Source organism: Amblyraja radiata, chromosome 24 (assembly GCF_010909765.2).
Source record: "Amblyraja radiata isolate CabotCenter1 chromosome 24, sAmbRad1.1.pri, whole genome shotgun sequence".
Taxonomy (NCBI): domain Eukaryota; kingdom Metazoa; phylum Chordata; class Chondrichthyes; order Rajiformes; family Rajidae; genus Amblyraja; species Amblyraja radiata.
In genome coordinates, this window is record NC_045979.1 from 8,109,919 (window position 1) to 8,128,290 (window position 18,372).

An 18,372-nucleotide genomic window follows, 5' to 3' on the forward strand; every position below is an offset into this window, starting at 1 on the left:
CCTCCACCTCCTCCTCACTGCACACACACATCCACCCCGATTAGCATCTTGTGTCTATTATCTTCGATTTAAAGCAGCATCTGCAGTTCTTCCCGACACACTCCGATTAGCTGCCGGTTCAGTGAAACTCAGTGAACAGACTGCGAGTCAAGCAGATTGCTGAGAGTGAACAATACTCACACCCAGCCGTTTGAAAGGAGATGGGACAAAATGTGTGGAAATCCACACTCAAAACTATAAAAGCCTAAGTAAGATTATATTAGTTAATACAATTTTTTCATCAGATTAGAATATCACGATAACACTGTAGATTTTATAACTGTAGTTGAAGAATGTTTTATGTGTAAAACTTAATGTTTAGTCAAACACAATCGGTGCCTTTAACTCAACAAAACTCCAGCTTTCGTAACGGTGTAATGAATGGCATGTTAGAGATAAAATGATGACGACTGAAAGCTCAGAGTCACCCTGAGTGGAGATGTCCTTCAAACCGGGTACCCAACATGTGTTTGGAGGAGACCATATCATGAGCCATATGCTAAACTGGAAGAAGTGCAAGCAAATCGTTATTTCACAATGAGATTCTGTCCCCAGATGGTGGGAAGACAATAGGCAAAATGGTTGGTGTTTCTTTACCTATGGTTCCATGGAAAAACACTGTGATAAGGTGAATGGTGGAGATAGAAGAGGAAACAATAGTTGCTTCAGAATGCAGAGAGGTGAAGGATAAGTTATGTCTATTGGCAGAATCCTGTTGAAGTGATATGTAGAAAAATAGAGACGACACAGAGTAGATTCAGCTCCTTCTGTGTCACCGCTGAATGTAATGATGTGGCGGAGCTGTACGATCCGCAGCTTTGGCCCGCTGGGTCTTTTGTCCGACGCTACTATGAGCCTCGCCGCCCTAGAGGAGCAGACTGAGGCCCATCTGGTCCAGAGGATGCCCCTCGCTCTCAGGATGAGGAGCTGCTGCACGGTAACGATGCTGGGGTGCCTGTCGCATCTGTGGGCGAGGACGGGATGAAGGCCAGCTGTTCCGCAGGGAGCGACAAAACACATTAAATGCATGTTGTTTCATACAACACTCGCGGTTTGCGAGTAGGACATTCTGCTACTGATAGATCAAGACGTTTGGTGGTGGACACACTGCTGGACCAATGTGACATTCTGTGCCTGCAAGAAACCTGGATGGCGAAACAAGATCTGGATAAGTTGAACATTCTACACATGAACTTCCATGGGGCTGGAGAGTCCACTACCGACCTCAGTACGAGGCTGGTTCGAGGTAGGATAGCTGGTGGTGTAGCTATACTGTGGAACATCAAATATGACTCACTGGTGCAGGTGGTGCGTCTAAATGTTGACTGGGCCATAGGGCTAGAGTGTAATTATAATGAAAAGAAATTTACTGTCTTAAATGTTTATACACCGTATGAATCATATGAGCATGAGGACGAATTTCTGAACAGGTTAGCTTTTATTCACTCCTGCATAGAGGACAACAGCTCATCTTGTGTCTACGTCATGGGTGATTTTAATGCTGACATGTCAGATAGCAAATCTTTATTTGCAGCACACCTGCAGCAGTTTTGTAATGAGTCTAAATTAATTCTATCGAGTAAAGCTCTGTTGCCTAACACAAGTTTTACCTATGTTAGTGAAGCTTGGCACACAACATCTTGGTTAGACCATATTGTGACCACAGCTGATGCTCATGCCTCACTGGAAAATGTGGAGATTTGTTATGAACTTGCCACCTCTGATCACATACCTATTGCTGCACGGTTAAATGTTGAGAATGTCCCCCTGCTGTCCAGTTATGAAGAAGGGTTTCGGCCCGAAACGTCGCCTATTTCCTTTGCTCCATAGATGCTGCTGCACCCGCTGAGTTCCTCCAGCAATTTTGTGTACCTTCGATATTCCAGCATCTGCAGTTCCCTTTTGAACACAGTTATAATAATGCTGCTTCCTCAAGTAAACTGGACTGGTCAAAACTGAGCAGAGAGGTTATGGCTGGATACTCACTGCGAACGGACAGTTTTTTAAATAATATTGCATTGCCTCAAGAGGCCCTAATGTGCTCAGATATGAATTGTAAGGACGTGCAACATGCTGAAAAACTCAGTGCCATGTATGATGTTATTGTGAAATGTCTCAATGCTTCCAGTGAACCCTTTCGTAAAAGTAAATGTAAGGTACCCAACATCAGACCTGGGTGGAATGAGTTTGTGGCTGAGCAGTACGCTGAGGCAAGAGAGGCCTTTAGACTCTGGTCAGAGGCAGGTAGGCCTAGACAGGGGGTATTGCTAGATATGAAAAAACGCACAAATGCTAGAGTTAAGTATGCACTTCGTTTTATCAAGAAAAATGAAAACACAATGAGAGCAGACTCGCTTGCCAGAAAGCTACAGAACAACAACCTTACTAACTTCTGGAAAGAGGTCAAAGTAATGAATAACAATAAAACACCCCTACCGTCTGACATTGAAGGTGATAGTAGCCCAGAAAAAATAGATGAGATTTGGCGTGAGCACTACCGTAACCTTTTTAATTGTGTTAAAAGTAACCCAGTTAGAATCAATCATGAACATATTGATCTCTCAGCAGATATGATAGTTAGGGCAGCAGATGTCTATGATGCCATTAACATGTTGGATAACAACAAAGCCTGCGGTATGGACTGCATTACTGCAGAACATCTAAAATATGCCAGCTATAAGCTCTGCCCTTTGCTTTCCATGTGCTTTAATGGTTGTCTGGTTCATGGTGTCCTGCCAAATGCTATTATGTCTGTAATGTTAGTGCCTGTACTTAAAGACAAGGCTGGTAAGCTCAACAGTATTGACAATTATCGACCTATTGCATTAGCCAGTATCTTGTCTAAAGTACTGGAGAGAATACTGTTAACAAAGCTAGAAATGTATGTCCTTACTACTGACAATCCGTTTGGGTTCAAAAGAAAACATGGAACTGACCAGTGTATCTATGCTCTTAAAGCGATTGTGTTCAGGTACACAAGCCTGAATTCATCTGTATTCCTATGTTTTATTGATGCGTCCAAGGCATTTGATAGAATTAATCATGAACAATTGTTTGTAAAATTGCTAGATAGAGGTGCCCCTAAATTTTTAGTGAGAATTTTAGTGTTTTGGTATGCCCATCAAACGTTTCAGGTTAAATGGGACAATGTTGTATCTGCTCCATTCTGTATTAGTAACGGAGTGCGGCAAGGAGGAATTTTATCTCCTATTTTATTTAATGTTTATATGGATGAAATTATCAAATCAGTTAAATAGGTTAAAAACTGGCTGTCTTGTGGGCAACACTATTGTTAATCATCTTATGTATGCAGACGACCTGGTCCTGCTCTGTCCATATAGTGCTGGGCTGCAGCAGATGTTGAAGGTGTGCTCTCAGTATGGCCTTGATTATGACATAAAGTATAACGCTAAGAAAAGCCGCATAATGATAGTTAGAAGCGCTGAGGACAGGAAATCAACTTTTCCGACCTTTTATTTGTCAGACAGTCCTCTTGCTGTGTGTGAGGAAATTAAATACCTAGGTCATGTCATATCCGATGACTGGACGGATGACAAAGACCTCTACCGACAGCGCTGTAAAATTTATTTTCAAGCTAACATGGTTATAAGGAAGTTTTCTATGTGTTCTGACTCTGTGAAGTGTTCCTTGTTCAGAACCTACATCACACCGTTGTATACTGCTCAATTGTGGTCTAACTATAAGAAAAAGAGTATGCAGAGGCTCAAGGTACCATACAATGATGCAATGAGGTTGCTGCTTCGTGTCCCTAGGTGGCATAGTGCCAGTCAATTGTTTGTGTCCACTAGAGTGCCAACCTGTGAGGCACTCTTAAGACAGCTGATGTTTAGTTTTATGTGTCGCCTGGACAAGTCAGAGAACCACATAATTGAAGCCCTAGTCAGCCCTCTGAAAAGCTGCTATAGATTCACTTCTAGGCTAAGATGGCATTGGTGCAATAGCTTGTATATCTTATAGGCTAATATGCAATTTTTTATGTATTTTTTTTATCTCCTTATACTGTATGATGTGTTATATGGACCTGTGTCTGAAATAAAGCTTTATTAAAATGTGATGAAAACTATTACGGGTGATTGTTGACTGTGCAGGTTTGTGGGTCAAAAGTTGGGAACAAAAGGAAGCCTAACTTGGCTTTCACTGGGAGTCCGAGCTATTAGAAATGTAGATAATAGAGTGATGCAGTTGAGCTCTCCATCATCTATGGTTGAGGGGGACGCCATGGTAATGTATAAAGCACAACATCTGAGACGGCTTCAAAGGCACATATATGGAAAACCTCATCAACAGAAAGGGATGGATAAGGGAGAGTGGAATGGAGCCCTTGCAGAAAGCAGGGTAGTAGCAGGGGGGTAGTGGTGATAATTGTGAGCTTCAATTGGCTTGCAGTGAACGTTGGTCACAAACCAATGCCTAAGATTGAGGTAGAATTACCAAAATAGAGATTATGCCACATGATAATAAGAGCTGGGTGAAAACTGGCAGCAATGGTCATAAAAGTGTCTATTCTTTAATTTGCATTTATCAGAGAATAGTTTAATCTCTTCAGAATTGAACTGGATCAGCTAGAGAGTGTATTATAAAAACATTTTCACCAGAAGGACTTTATCAGTTCAAGAAGGTGACTCGCCACTACCTTCTCTAGGGCAATTTAAAACAGGCAATAAATGCAGACTTCAGCAAAGTCTAGATCCTAAAAAACTAATAAATAAAAAAGTGACATGCCTTTTATCAATAGAGCTATGGAAACATACAGCAAAGAAGCAGGCCCTTTGACCAGCTCAACGTCATATGTCTATCCGCTAATCCCAATAGGGCTTTTTCTGGTTGATTGCCAGTGACTAGTGGTGTTCTGCAGGGGTTAGTGCTGGGGCCACTACTCTTCAGGTTGTTGATCAATGATTTAGATGAGGGAATTGAAGGCTTTGTGGCCAAGTTTGTGGATGATACAAAAATAGGTGGAGGGCCAGGTAGTGTAGAGAAAGTAGGGACTCTGCAGAAGGACTTGGACAGGATGGGAGAATGAGCAAAGAAGTGGCAGATGGAACACAGTGTATCAAAATGTGGAGTCATACATTTTGGTAGTCGGATTAAAGATGTAGACTATTTTCTAAATGGGGAGAAGATTCAGAAATCGGAAGTGTAAAGAGACTTGGGAGTGCTGGTGCAAGATTCCCAAAAGGTTAATTTGCAAGTTGAATCTGTAGTAAGGAAGGCAAATACAATGTTCGCATTTATTTTGAGAGGACTAGAAGAAAAAAAAAACAGGGATGTAATGATGAGGCTTTATTAGGCACTGGTCTGACCATATTTGGAGTATTGTGAGCATTTTGGGCCCCATATCTGAGGAAGAATATGCTGACATTGGGGAGGATTCAGAGGAGGTTTTTAAGAATGATCCCGGGGATGATTGAGCTTTTGATGGCACTGGGTCTGAACTCACTGGAGTTTAGAAGGATGAGGGTGGTACCTCACTGAAACTTATTGAAAAAAGAAAGGCCAGGATAGAGTGGATGTGGAGAGGATGTCACCCCTTTGCTCCACATGGAAAACAATTCCTAGCATCCATCCAGCCAACTGAGACAAAAGCACACTGGATAGCCACCAAGTGGTCACAGGAGTGGAAGGCAACCTCATCTCCATTACACAGCTACATCTCTTCACCAGATAAAAGCTGTCCAGGGTCTGACCTCCCCAGAGGAGCATGGATGAAGCTCAACAGACTGGAGTTGGGCGTTTCAATGCCAGCATGTGGAGATGGGGGCTCCGCCAGAGCCCAGCCTGTGAATGCAGAGCAGAACAACAGACAACCAACCATGTCATCTCTGGGTGCCCGCTCTACCACCCACCAAATGGAGCTCAGGGCCTGGCAGACATTGACGCAGAGACAGCAACCTGGCTGCTCAACACCCGGCTTGAGATCTAACTGTTCCTTTGGTTTATGTTTCATTCGCAAGAAGAATTGATTGATTGATTGATTATACCTTTAATAATCCTTTACAGGAAATTACAGTGCCACGACAGCTTCAAGACAGACATAACACCACACATTTCCTCAAATAGCTTCCATACTTAACAAGTTAAAATACAAGTTAAAATACAATTAATTTAAAAAAGTGCAGTTATTTATGTGCATTATATAACCTTATAGCAGCTGGTAAACAGGACTTCCTATGTCTCTCAGTTTTGCACATCTGACTGAAGATGCTGCTCTTGATCACCTTCAGGGCATGGAGTGGGTGAGTGGGGTTGGTCATTATTGAACCCAGTTTGTTCAGAGTTCTGGCCTCTGCCACCTGCTGGACCGTTCGTTGCTCAGCCCCGACCACTGAGCCGGCCTTCCTGATCAGCTTGTCCAGTCTGTTTTTGTCCGCTATGCGGGCGCTATCTCCCCAACAGGCCACAGCAAAAAACAGAGCACTGGCCACCACTGAATGGTAGACACTGCACAGTAGGGGTTGGCAGATGTTAAATGACCTCAGCCTCCTTAAAAAATACAGTCGGCTTTGTCCCTTCCTGTACACCGCCTCCATATGACACTTCCAGCCCAGCTCACTGTCAAGCTGCACCCCAAGGTACCTGTGGTTAGCGACCAACTCCACCTCAGTGCCCTTAATGGTGATTGGTGTTGCTTGAGTCCTCCTCCTCCCCCTCCTGAAGTCCACAACTATCTCCTTGGTTTTTGTGGTGTTAAGATGGAGGTTATTGTGTGCACTCCACTCCGCAAAGTTACTTATTATGTCTCTATACTCCTCCTCATTGCCCCCTTTAATGAGGCCGACAACAGCTGTGTCATCCGAAAGCTTCTGCAAAAAGCAGCTGTTGGTGTTATATTGGAGATCCGCTGTGTAGATGGTAAACAGGAACGGAGCCAGCACAGTTCCTTGTGGAGCCCCTGTGCTGCTCAAGATAATAATAATAATAATAAATTTTATTTAATGGGCGCCTTTCATACATCTCAAGGACACCTTACATAGTAATCGGAATAAAAACATATAATCGGAATAAAACAAGTAATTAAAGACATCACAGTGACACAAATTAAAAACAGAATTCAATCCAAAAACAGAAAATCAAAAACACAGTGTGAAAAGAGAGCAGCGGCAGCCAAAGCGCGCCAGCGTCCACTCTCTCTTCACGGCAGCCATCTTGGACACAGACCTACAGGACTACAATTTGACAAAAAAAATCATCCCCCCACAGTGGATAGCACTGTGGGGGAAGGCACAATGTCCAGTCCCCACCTCATGTTCACCCCAAAGTCAGGCCTATTGAGGCCACCGCAATTGCCTCTACGGAGGCCCGATGTCCCTGGCCGTTCTCACCGGGTGGTCTTGCCCCGGTGTCGGGAGAGTCCTTTCGGCGGCTGGGCCACTTGGAACGGCCGCTTCCTGGTTGGAGCCCGCGGCTGCCGAAGCCGACAAGGCCGCGCCGGTTTGGCGCTCCCAGGCTCCAGATGAAAAAGTCGGCGCCCGCTCTCCGCACTGCCGCCTTGCCGCCTCTACGCACGCCGCCTCTCCGCTCCGCAAACCCGCAGCCGGGAGATGTTGCTCACGGCGGTCCAGCTCGCCAGAGCTCCAGCGCGGCGACCCAGGCAAGGCATCGCCCGCTCCGCTCCAGCGCTCCAATGCTGTGCCGCCACCCAGGCCGAGATGCTGGGTGGTTCCCGCCAAGAAACGGCGCTCCAAGCCCGCTGGTAGGCCACGAGGACGGGTCGACGGGCAGCCCGGAAAAAAGGCTGCCACACCGACCAGGTAGGGACCTATAAATAAAGTAACACCTACCCCCCCACATTAAAAGACCATATCCCCTACAAACAAAAAAACAGGACTCACTAAAAACTATTAAAAAAAACGAATTTAAGACGGACGGCTGCTGGCTAGCAGCCGTTCACCAAGATGGCTCCTCCTCCAGGAGGAGGTGGTGCCCGAGACACTGTTCTGTAGGCGCACGTACTGTGGTCTGAGGGAAAGGTAATCCAAACACCACAGTACCAGTGATGGATCCACTTTCATCTTCTCCATCTTCTCCCCTAGCAGTCGGGGCTGAATTGTTTTGAAGGCGCTTGAGAAGTCAAAAAATGTAATCCTTACAGATGCATCAGTAGTGTCCAAATGTGTGTACACCCTCTGCAGCATGTAAATGAGGGCATCATCGACACTGATGTTAGGCTGATATGCAAACTGTAAAGGATCCATTTGATTTGACACACTAGTCCTTATGTAGGAAAGGACAAGTCTCTCAAATGTCTTCATTATATGTGAAGTGAGCGCTACTGGTCTGTAGTCATTGTGGAGAGTGGGATGGGTCTTCTTTGGGACAGGTACCAGGCAAGATGTTTTCCACAGCCTTGGAACCTTCTGTAGACGCAAGCTCAGGTTGAACAGGTGTGTTAGAATACCACACAGCTCTGAAGAGCAAGTCTTCAGTAGCCTTGGGCTGGTGTCATCAGGCCCCACTGCTTTCCCTGGCTTCAGTCTGTCCAGCATCACCTTGACCTGAGCAGTATGAAGAGTCATAGGTGGGGCTGCCGGTGGAGTGGGAGGTGGAAAGAGGGGACTCCGTACAGGTGACATCTCAGGAGTGATGGAGATGATGGAGAGAGGGAGGGGAGGTGGAGAGGAAGCAGCAATGGTCAGCAGACCAGGTGTCATCATAACAGAAATTGATGTAATGGGTAATGCATTCTGTTAGTCCGTCAATGTCTTCCCCATACTCCTCACAGAACACATCCCAATCTGTTGTCTCAAAACAATACCTCAGGGCTTCATCTGCCTCAGGATACCAGTCTCTTGATGTTCTGGTGGTGACAGGCAGCCTCTTGGCAGCTGGGGTGTAGGAGGGAGAGAGATGTAGCATGTCGTGGTCTGATCGACCAAGAGGGGGCAGTGCAGTACATTTGTATGCATTTTTCACATTTGCATACAAAAGATCCAGCGTTTTATCACCTCTGGTTGTACAGTCAATAAACTGTTTAAAAGTGGGCAAAGTCTTAGAGAGACAGACATGGTTGTAATCTCCAGACACAACAATGAACGCCTCTGGGTACTTGGACTGGAGTCCCGCTATAGTGGTGTGCAGCACGTCACACGCGACTTCCGCCTTGGCAGATGGAGGAATATAAACAACAATGGCTACCACCACAGTGAACTCCCTGGGTAGGTAATATGGTCTTAAACTAACCGCTAAAAGTTCAATGTCCTTGTTGCATATCCGTTCTTTGATAGTAGCGTGATTAGGGTTACACCACTTGTTGTTGACGAGCAGTAAAAGCCCCCCACCTTTCTGCTTACCGCTCGCTCCGGTGTCCCTGTCCGCTCGTATCGTCCTGAAGCCGGTGAAACTGATCAAAGAATCGGGCGTGTGTTCCGTCAGCCACGTCTCTGTCAGGCTAACAATGCTGCTCTCCCGGTACACTTTCTGGTACCTGACCAGGATTTCTAATTCGTCTAATTTGTTCGTTAGACAGCGAACATTTCCCATGGTGATAGATTAAAGGGCTGGTTTGAAAGTCTCTCTCCATGTTCTCGTCAACCTCCTCTTGTTTCTCTTCACCCCTGCACGCGTTCCCCGATGTCTCCTCTGTAAGAGTTCCCTCGATATGTCATGTCGAATCCCGAATATTGAGCCATGTACCAGGCTTAGCAGTTCCTGACGGGTATATACCACGGCAGTTTGCTCCGCCCGTCTGGCCGATATCAGGCACATATTTCCACTCCACTCCCGTTCCCCCAGATAGTATGGTTAAGTCTTGATTAAGAACTCAACAACACGCAATAGTTGTAGCTATAACACTTATATGTAGTCTACTAAAATACTAACTAAGCATACACACTAATAATCCTATATAATACTAAAATAAATATACACTACACACAGCTGCAAGCGACAGGCTGCCGTCTCACCGGCGCCATTTTCCTCGATTGAATGTTGTACTGTAATCTTCTTAATTACAGAAGATGCTGTAATTAAAACGGTGAAAGCACAATGTACAGGAAGGGTCACTTAAGTCCTTTAAAAGAGGGGGGAGACGGGGTGGGGAGAAGGAGTGGAGACAACTTTTAAGAAGCCAGAGATACACGGCTGTGAAGCTTGGCGGACATTAACATTACCGGTCAGTTATCCTTGGTTCTGAAAACTACTGTTTATTTATTTTTTCCCAATGAGCCAATGAAATTCACCGGTCAGCACCAGCGACAACCTACGAGAACCAACGACCTCCGGGCGACCCACTACCACTGCACCAACGGCACGACAATTCACGCTACTCTCCATGGCGGCTTCATTCTGGTCACCGCTAATTTTCAACAATTGAAAAATTAGCGGCGACCAGAATGAAGCCGCGACTAGTTCCCAGAATGCGGGAACTACTCGCGACCATGAAGGCAACTCCCCGGCAACTACCCGCGAACATGTGGCGACCTTGTGGCGACCATATAGTCTCCTGCAGTCACCTAAAAAGTCGCCTAAATGGGACAGGACAATAAACGGAAATCTAGAACCGGGAACATGGGTTTAAGGTAAGAAGGGAAAGATTTAATAGGAACATGAGGGGCTACTTTCTCACATAGAGTGGTGGGTATATGGAACACGCTGCCAGAAGAGGTAGTTGGGGCAGGAACAATAACAACATATAAAAACATTTGGACAGCTAAATGGATAGGAAAGGTTTAAGAAGGCTATGACCAAATGCGGAGAGGTGGGACTAGTATAGATGGGGTGCGGTGGGCCGAAGGGTCTGCTTCCGTGCTGTATCACTCATTCTCAACTGCCTCTTAACCATGAAAATAAGTAGGTAACTAGATGCTGGAAAATCGAAGGTACACAAAAATGCTGGAGAAACTCAGCGGGTGCAGCAGCATCTATGGAGCGAAGGAAATAAAGGATTTCGGCCCGAAACGTTGCCTATTTCCTTCGCTCCATAGATGCTGCTGCACCCGCTGAGTTTCTCCAGCATTTTTGTGTACCTTCGATTTTCCAGCATCTAGTTCCTTCTTAAACAACATGAAAACAAGTAAGTGGATTGTCTGGTTGCCCGTTTATAAATTGTTGCAAAACAAATCCTTCAGCAGAGGTTTAAATGGCTGCATTATTCTTGGTGCAGTGGGCTATGACTGTTCCAGCTCAGATGCATGGTTGAAGCGCTGAAGATGTTCGTTCAGCAATAGACGCCTGCGGGACCTGCAAGCGGGGCGCGGCGGCTGCTGAACACGACACAACACAACGCTGAGGATGTGAGACTCTGCAGCAAAGATCTTGCTCTGCATCACACCCCACACCCACCCCCACTCCACAGTGGGTTTCCGGCCAGCCGACGGCAAACCCTTCATCCACGCCGTTCGCCTGCGCAGTAACAGCGCCTTTCTGCCCATCGCTGTCTGCTAGCTCTGCATCCGCTCCGGGGGCGAAGGGTCGACCTGGGCCGCGCTGAGCTGAGGTGAGGGACCCGCGGGGGAGTGGACGTGTACACGGGATAGCATAGAACTGGAGTGAATGGGTCGACGTGGACTCCTTGGACCGAAGCACTTGTTTCCATGCTGTATCATTCAATCAATTCTATTTTTTTTAAATCAGTTCAAATGAGGAATATTTATCAACCCATTTGCTTTCACTTTTAAGATTCAACTACATTGCTAGTGGCAGGTTAGTTAGGACTGCAGGAAATAGGCTGGGAACTATAAGCGAGTGAGCTTAACATCTGTAGTTGGAAAGTTCAGGTATGGATGAATAATAAATGCCAGATTCACCAGCATTGATCGAATTCCAGACAGTGCATCTTAAAAAAATCTTTCTTAAATGCCAACTCCCTACCCACTATTGGGGACGAAAATATGCACAACTTCCTCAAATTCCTTCATTAAACAATTGTCGAAGAAGCCCTCATGACATTCAAATCAAAGTCATTCCCCTTCCCCCTTCAAACAGCCTGGTATTGAGGATGTGCAGGAAAGAACTGCAGATGCTGGTTGTGTTTATCTGGGACATAGCATCTTCATTTTTATAGGAAAGATATTGTCAAGGAGAGGTTGAGTAGGCTGGGTCTCTATTCCTTGGAGTGCAGGAGGATGAGGGGTGATCTTATAGAGGTGTACAAAATCATGAGAGGAATAGATTGGGTAGATGCACAGAGTCTCTTGCCCAGAGTATGTAGATTCAACGTGAATGGGAAAATATTTAATAGGAATCTGAGGGGTAACTTTATCACACAAAGGTGGTGGGTGTATGGAACAAGCTGCCAGAGAAGGTAGTTGAGGCTGGGACTATCCCAACGTTTAAGAAACAGTCAGACAGGTGCATGGATAGGACAGGTTTGGAGGGATATGGACCAAATGCAGATGTGGCCGGTGTGGGCAAATTGGGCGTGTTTCCACACTGTATCATTCTATGACTATTATCATAAGGTCATAAGCGATAGGAGCAGAATTAGGCCATTTGCCCATCCAAGTTTGCGGATGACACTAAGCTGGGGGGCAGTGTTAGCTGTGAGGAGGATGCTAGGAGACTGCAAGGTGACTTGGATAGGCTGGGTGAGTGGACAAATGTTTGGCAGATGCAGTATAATGTGGATAAATGTGAGGTTATCCACTTTGGTGGCAAAAACAGGAAAGCAGACTATTATCTAAATGGTGGCCGATTAGGAAAAGGGGAGATGCAGCGAGACCTGGGTGTCATGGTACACCAGTCATTGAAAGTAGGCATGCAGGTGCAGCAGGCAGTGAAGAAAGCGAATGGTATGTTAGCTTTCATAGCAAAAGGATTTGAGTATAGGAGCAGGGAGGTTCTACTGCAGTTGTACAGGGTCTTGGTGAGACCACACCTGGAGTATTGCGTACAGTTTTGGTCTCCAAATCTGAGGAAGGACATTATAGCCATAGAGGGAGTGCAGAGAAGGTTCACCAGACTGATTCCTGGGATGTCAGGACTTTCATATGAAGAAAGACTGGATAGACTTGGCTTATACTCGCTAGAATTTAGGAGATTGAGAGGGGATCTTATAGAAACGTACAAAATTCTTATGGGGTTGGACAGGCTAGATGCAGGAAGATTGTTCCCGATGTTGGGGAAGTCCAGGACAAGGGGTCACAGCTTAAGGATAAGGGGGAAATCCTTTAGGACCGAGATGAGAAGAGAGTGGTGAATCTCTGGAACTCTCTGCCACAGAGGGTAGTTGAGGCCAGTTCATTGGCTATATATAAGAGGGAGTTAGATGTGGCCCTTGTGGCTAAAGGGATCAGGGGGTATGGAGAGAAGGCAGGTACGGGATACTGAGTTGGATGATCAGCCATGATCATATTTAATGGCGGTGCAGGCTCGAAGGGCCGAATGGCCTACTCCTGCACCTATTTTCTATGTATCTATCTCTCTCCTAACCCCATTCTCCTGCCTTCTCCCCATAACCCCTGACACCCACATATAATATGCAAGGGGTTTCAAACAGAACCGTGTGTATTCAATCTGCACCACAGCAAAAACTATATAATGCAACTTGCTTTATGCTTCAACAGGGACCCCCCAAAAAATGAAATAAGGTATTATTGTTTTACCAGTGTCTACAATCCAGTGTTTATATTGTTTAATCACATGCTTTGAGTTAATCACCTTGTCTTTGATTTTAGGGGATGGCTGACAGAAGCGTTGAGATTCAAATCATGAACAACAGTGAGAATCAATTCTTAACCACACCTGCGTAAGTACAGTACATGTTCCAGTAAAGGAGGGCTCAGGGATTTCTTACTCTTCCAAAGCTGTGGCTGCCAAATGACGCAACTGTGTGGCTACCCAGCATGGTTGGGGAACCAGCTCCATCCAAGACCACAAGGAATTGCAGAGAGTTTACTTTAGATTAGAGATACAGTACAGCACGGAAACAGGCCCTTCGGCCAACCGAGTCCGTGCTGACCAACGATCCCCGCACATTAACGCTACCCTACACACACTAGAGGCAATTTACATTTATACCAAGCCAATTAACCTGCAAACCTGTACGTCCTTGGAGTGTGGGAGGAAACCGAAGCTCTCGGAGAAAACCCACGTGGTCACAGAGAGAACGTACAAACTCCATACAGACAGCACCTGTAGTCAGGATCGAACCCGGGTCTCCGGCGCTGCAAGCGCTGGAAGGCATCAACTCTACCGCTGTGCCGCCCACGTGACATAGCACGGTGGACATAGCCCAGATCGTCATGCAAACCAACCTTCCTTCCATTGACTCCATCAACACTTCACACTGCCACAAGTACCAGTTTTACCACGGTCACTCCCTCTTCTCCCCTCACCCATCAGGCAAGTGGTACAGAAGTTTGAAAACGCATATCTCTAGATTCAGGGACAATTTCTTTCTAGCTGTTATCAGGCAACTGAATGGTCCTCATCGGCTAGAGTGTGGTCCTGACCTCCCATCTACCTCTTAGAAGACCTTTGAAGTATCTTAAATGAATTTCATCGTGCACTAAATGTTATACCCTTATCTATTATCTGTCACAGTTGACACTGTTGCATTTATTATAGTCTTTTCTTTGACTACAAAAGCTTTTCACTGTACCTCTGTGCAGGTTGCAATAATAAACTAAACTAACCTGAACAGCGCCAGATACTCAGGTTTTTGGCATCTCTTTCTGTGGAGTTTGCATGTTTACCCTGTGACTGTGGTTTCCCTCTGCATCATAAATATATACAAATTGGCAGGTTAATTGGCCACTGTAATTGTCCCTAGTGAAAGTCCTTAGTTAATGTAGGCTTAGTGTAAATGTGTTGTTGATGGTTGGGGTAAACTCAATGGACCGAGGGCTTGTTTTTGTGATGTATCGATGATCTGTGAACAAGATAAGATGACCAGGAGGTATAAAGTGGTTCCTATGGAGGCTAAACACAAGCAGAAGACCGGTTGGATTGATTGGCCTGTTTATAACTGTACGTTCCACACAATGTCATTCCAATTCTAGAGAATACATTTTTTTTGGCAAATATTTTAAGAAAGGCTTGTAACCAGTCTAAAATAAACCAGGCAGATACTTTGACAGAAGTGGAAACAAGGAACTGCAGGTGCTGGTTTACAAACGAAGGACACAAAGTGTTGGAGTAACTCAGCGGGGAGTGGCTATTACTAGGGAGAAGGTGCTTGTGAAGCTCAAAGGGCTGAAGGTGAATAAGTCACCTGGACCAGATGGACTGAAAGAGGTGGCTTTAAAGAGTGTGGAGGCATTGATCGTGATATTTCAAGAGTCACTAGTGGTTCCAGATGATTGGAAAATTGTCAATATTGCCCTGCTGCACAAGAAGAGAGCAAAGCAGAATAGTGGGAACTAGAGGCAGGTTAGTCTGACTTTGGTGGTTGGTGAGCTTTTAGAATCCAAAGGATAAGGTTATGGAGTATTTAGAAGTGCACGATAAAATAGGCCAAAGTCAGCATGGCTTTGTGAGGGGGAGGTCTTGCCTGACAAATTTGCAGGAATTCTTTGAAGAAGTAAATGGTAGTGTTTACCTAGATTTTCAGAAAGCCTTTGATAAGGTGCCACACGGGAGGCTGCATGGCAGAAGGCAAAGAGTAGCAAAAAAGGGGGCTTTTTCTGGTTGGCTGCCACTGACTAGCAGTGTCCGCAGGGCTCGGTGCTGGGACCACTACTCTTCACGTTCTTGATCAATGATTTAGATGAGGAAATTGAAGGCTTTGTGGCCAAGTTTGTGGATGATACAAAAATAGGTGGAGGGGCAGGTAGTGTAGAGAAAGCAGGGACTCTGCAGATGGACTTGGATAGGTTAGGAGAGTGGGCAGAGAAGTGGCAGATGGAATATAGTGTAACAATGTGTAGGAGTCATGCATTTTGGTAGTAGGAATAAAGGTGTAGACCATTTTCTAAATGGGGAGAGAATCCAGAAATCTGAGGTGCACATGGACTTGGGAGTGATGGTGCAGGATTACCAAAATGTTAATCATTAGTAAAGAAAGCAATTAATTTTGATAGGGCTTGTATACAAAAACAGGGATGCAATGCTGAGGCTCTATAAGGCGCTGGTCAGGCCGCATTTGGAATATTGTGAGCAATTTTGGGCACCATATCTGAGGAAGGATGTGCTGGCTCTGGAAATGGTCCAGAGGAGGTTTACAAGACTGATCCCAGGAATGATTAGGTCAACATATGATGAGTATTTGATGGCACTGGGCCTGTACTCGCTGGATTTTAGACAAATGAGGGCGGACCTCATTGAAACATACAGTGAAAGACTTGGATAGAGTGGATGTGCAGAGGATGTTTCCACTAGTGGTAGAGTCTAGAACTAGAGGTCATTGCCTCCGAATTAAAGAACATTATTTTAGGAAGGAGATGAGGAGGAATTTCTTTAGTCAGAGGGTGGTGAATCTGGAATTATTTGCCACAGAAGGCTGTGGAGGCAAAGTCGGTGGATATATTTGGCAGAGATAGATAGATTCTTGATTAGTACGGGTGTCAGAGGTTATGGGGAAAAGGCAGAATGGGATTAGGAGGGAGAGATAGATCAGCCATAATTGAATGGTGGAGTAGACTTGATGGACCAAATGGCCTAATTCTGCTCCTATCACTTATGATCTTATGAGATCTGTCGGAAAGAGGAAAACTTCTTTAACGTAGGCATACCTTGAGAGAATGCAGTAAAAGTGTAAAATGTAGAAACAAGGAAATGTAGATACTTTGACATGAACATGTGAGGAGAAAAATCCAGGATGGTGCTGGAGAATGGAGACCCTTTCTTTGGGCGCTGGTCCCAGAAGAGGCTCTGCTATCATCCATTACAATTATTCCATTCTTTTAAATGTTTATTTCAACAGCAGATCCAACTTCAATGTTACGTATATCTTCACAAATGTTGTACCCTTTATCCATTATCTGTGCATAGTGGACAGTTAGATAGTCTTTTCTTTGACTGGATAGCACGCAAACAAAACTTTTCACTGTTCTTTGGTGCACGTGACAATAATAATAAAATAAAATAAACTAGGTCATTAGTAGACTGTTATGAATGTATTTGTACAAGTCACCTTCTATTTACCCTGCTTGTAGGAACCAATCTTTCTTGGCTTGGAAACGCAAGAACATGATTTTGGATCCTGAGATGAGCTCATCCTGAATGCACTGCTTTTAATTTTGTTTTACAGGGTTTACATTTACAGTGGTTATATCGCCAACTTACCGACTCCCGTGATTAACCCTGGGAAAAAAGGGAATGCTGTCTTTACCAAGACTGCCAGTACAGCTCGAGGCAGTGTCGGGGTACTTACCTACTCATTTGGTCGTACCCAGATCTCAATGCTTTTCTCCAATCCGTATGATTACAACTTGTACTCAATGGTTTTTGCATTATACATCCCTCCTTTACCTGAACTAACAGATGAAAATTTATACTACAGGATGTATTCTGAGCTGTCACCATCTGAATCCTTTGCTAAAGCTGAACTGAGCTCTGGCACTCAAAAGCTTTCAGTTAACGGAGGTAATCTAGTAATTTCAGCTACTGTTAAAAAAATGGATAATTCCCTCATTCATGTAGTTATCACAGATGTTTTTAAGGCTAGTAAACTCTGAGTTAGATTCTACAGTGATTGATATTGTCTTCTGAGAGATGTTTTAATTATGAATATGTTATGTTTTAGATAGTTTTGAGCTAAAGTTTCACTTTGGTTATTAGAAATTTTATTCATATTGAAATACTTAACTGGATAGGTAACGTGTTTGGAGGTATCACTTTAAGAATTGTACCAAGTGATCGACTGCCCATCGTGCATATGTTGTAATAATGTTTATGATAGATATTTTCACAATTATTCAGCCTTCCTGACGGAAAGGATTATCTGTCTTTTTGGGAGCATCCACACAATAGATAAATGATACAGTGCACTATATAAAATAATCTGTCAATAAAGTATCTTTGTTCAAATACCAAACTAACATCTAGTATCTTACTGAGTGAATGAGGAAAGATAATGAGAAAAATCTTCCTCAGATTTAGATGGAATCCGTAAGACTAATTGACTGAGTACCGATCGCAAAGAGAAAGTTTACGCGTCTTGCTGTGATATTATATTGACTCTGGTGTCAATGGAATGCTGACTGATTGAAGTACAATGTGTAGATGTTGTTCTACACTGTACAGTGCTTTGGTTCAATCACATCTGGAATATTACTGTCAGTTCTGGGCACTCTCCCTCAGCTGATGGATCAGCCTAGGCAGCAACTCAATTTTACTGAAGCATTCCTGGACTTTAAGCTATATTTCAGAATTTTAGCTCAAGGCCATTTAAACTTTGCAAGCGATTAAGGGAGCTGATAGTTGATAGGGAGA

General features: G+C 44.6%; 1 protein-coding gene across 2 annotated transcripts; it reads left to right on the top strand.

Annotated features, from left to right (window-relative positions):
* On the top strand, nt 1–17,974 carry LOC116986733 (DELTA-thalatoxin-Avl1a-like). 2 transcript variants are annotated; one of them, XM_033042346.1, is made up of 3 exons: nt 1–248; nt 13,674–13,744; nt 17,189–17,974. In XM_033042346.1, exons 2-3 carry the CDS (start codon nt 13,677–13,679, stop codon nt 17,613–17,615), a joined length of 495 nt encoding a protein of 164 aa, XP_032898237.1. In that variant the 5' UTR covers nt 1–248; nt 13,674–13,676; the 3' UTR covers nt 17,616–17,974. The 2 variants fall into 2 exon arrangements, with proteins under 2 accessions (XP_032898237.1, XP_032898238.1); XM_033042347.1 differs by lacking the exon at nt 1–248 and adding an exon at nt 11,325–11,494.
* The last annotated feature ends 398 nt before the right edge of the window (nt 17,975–18,372 follow it).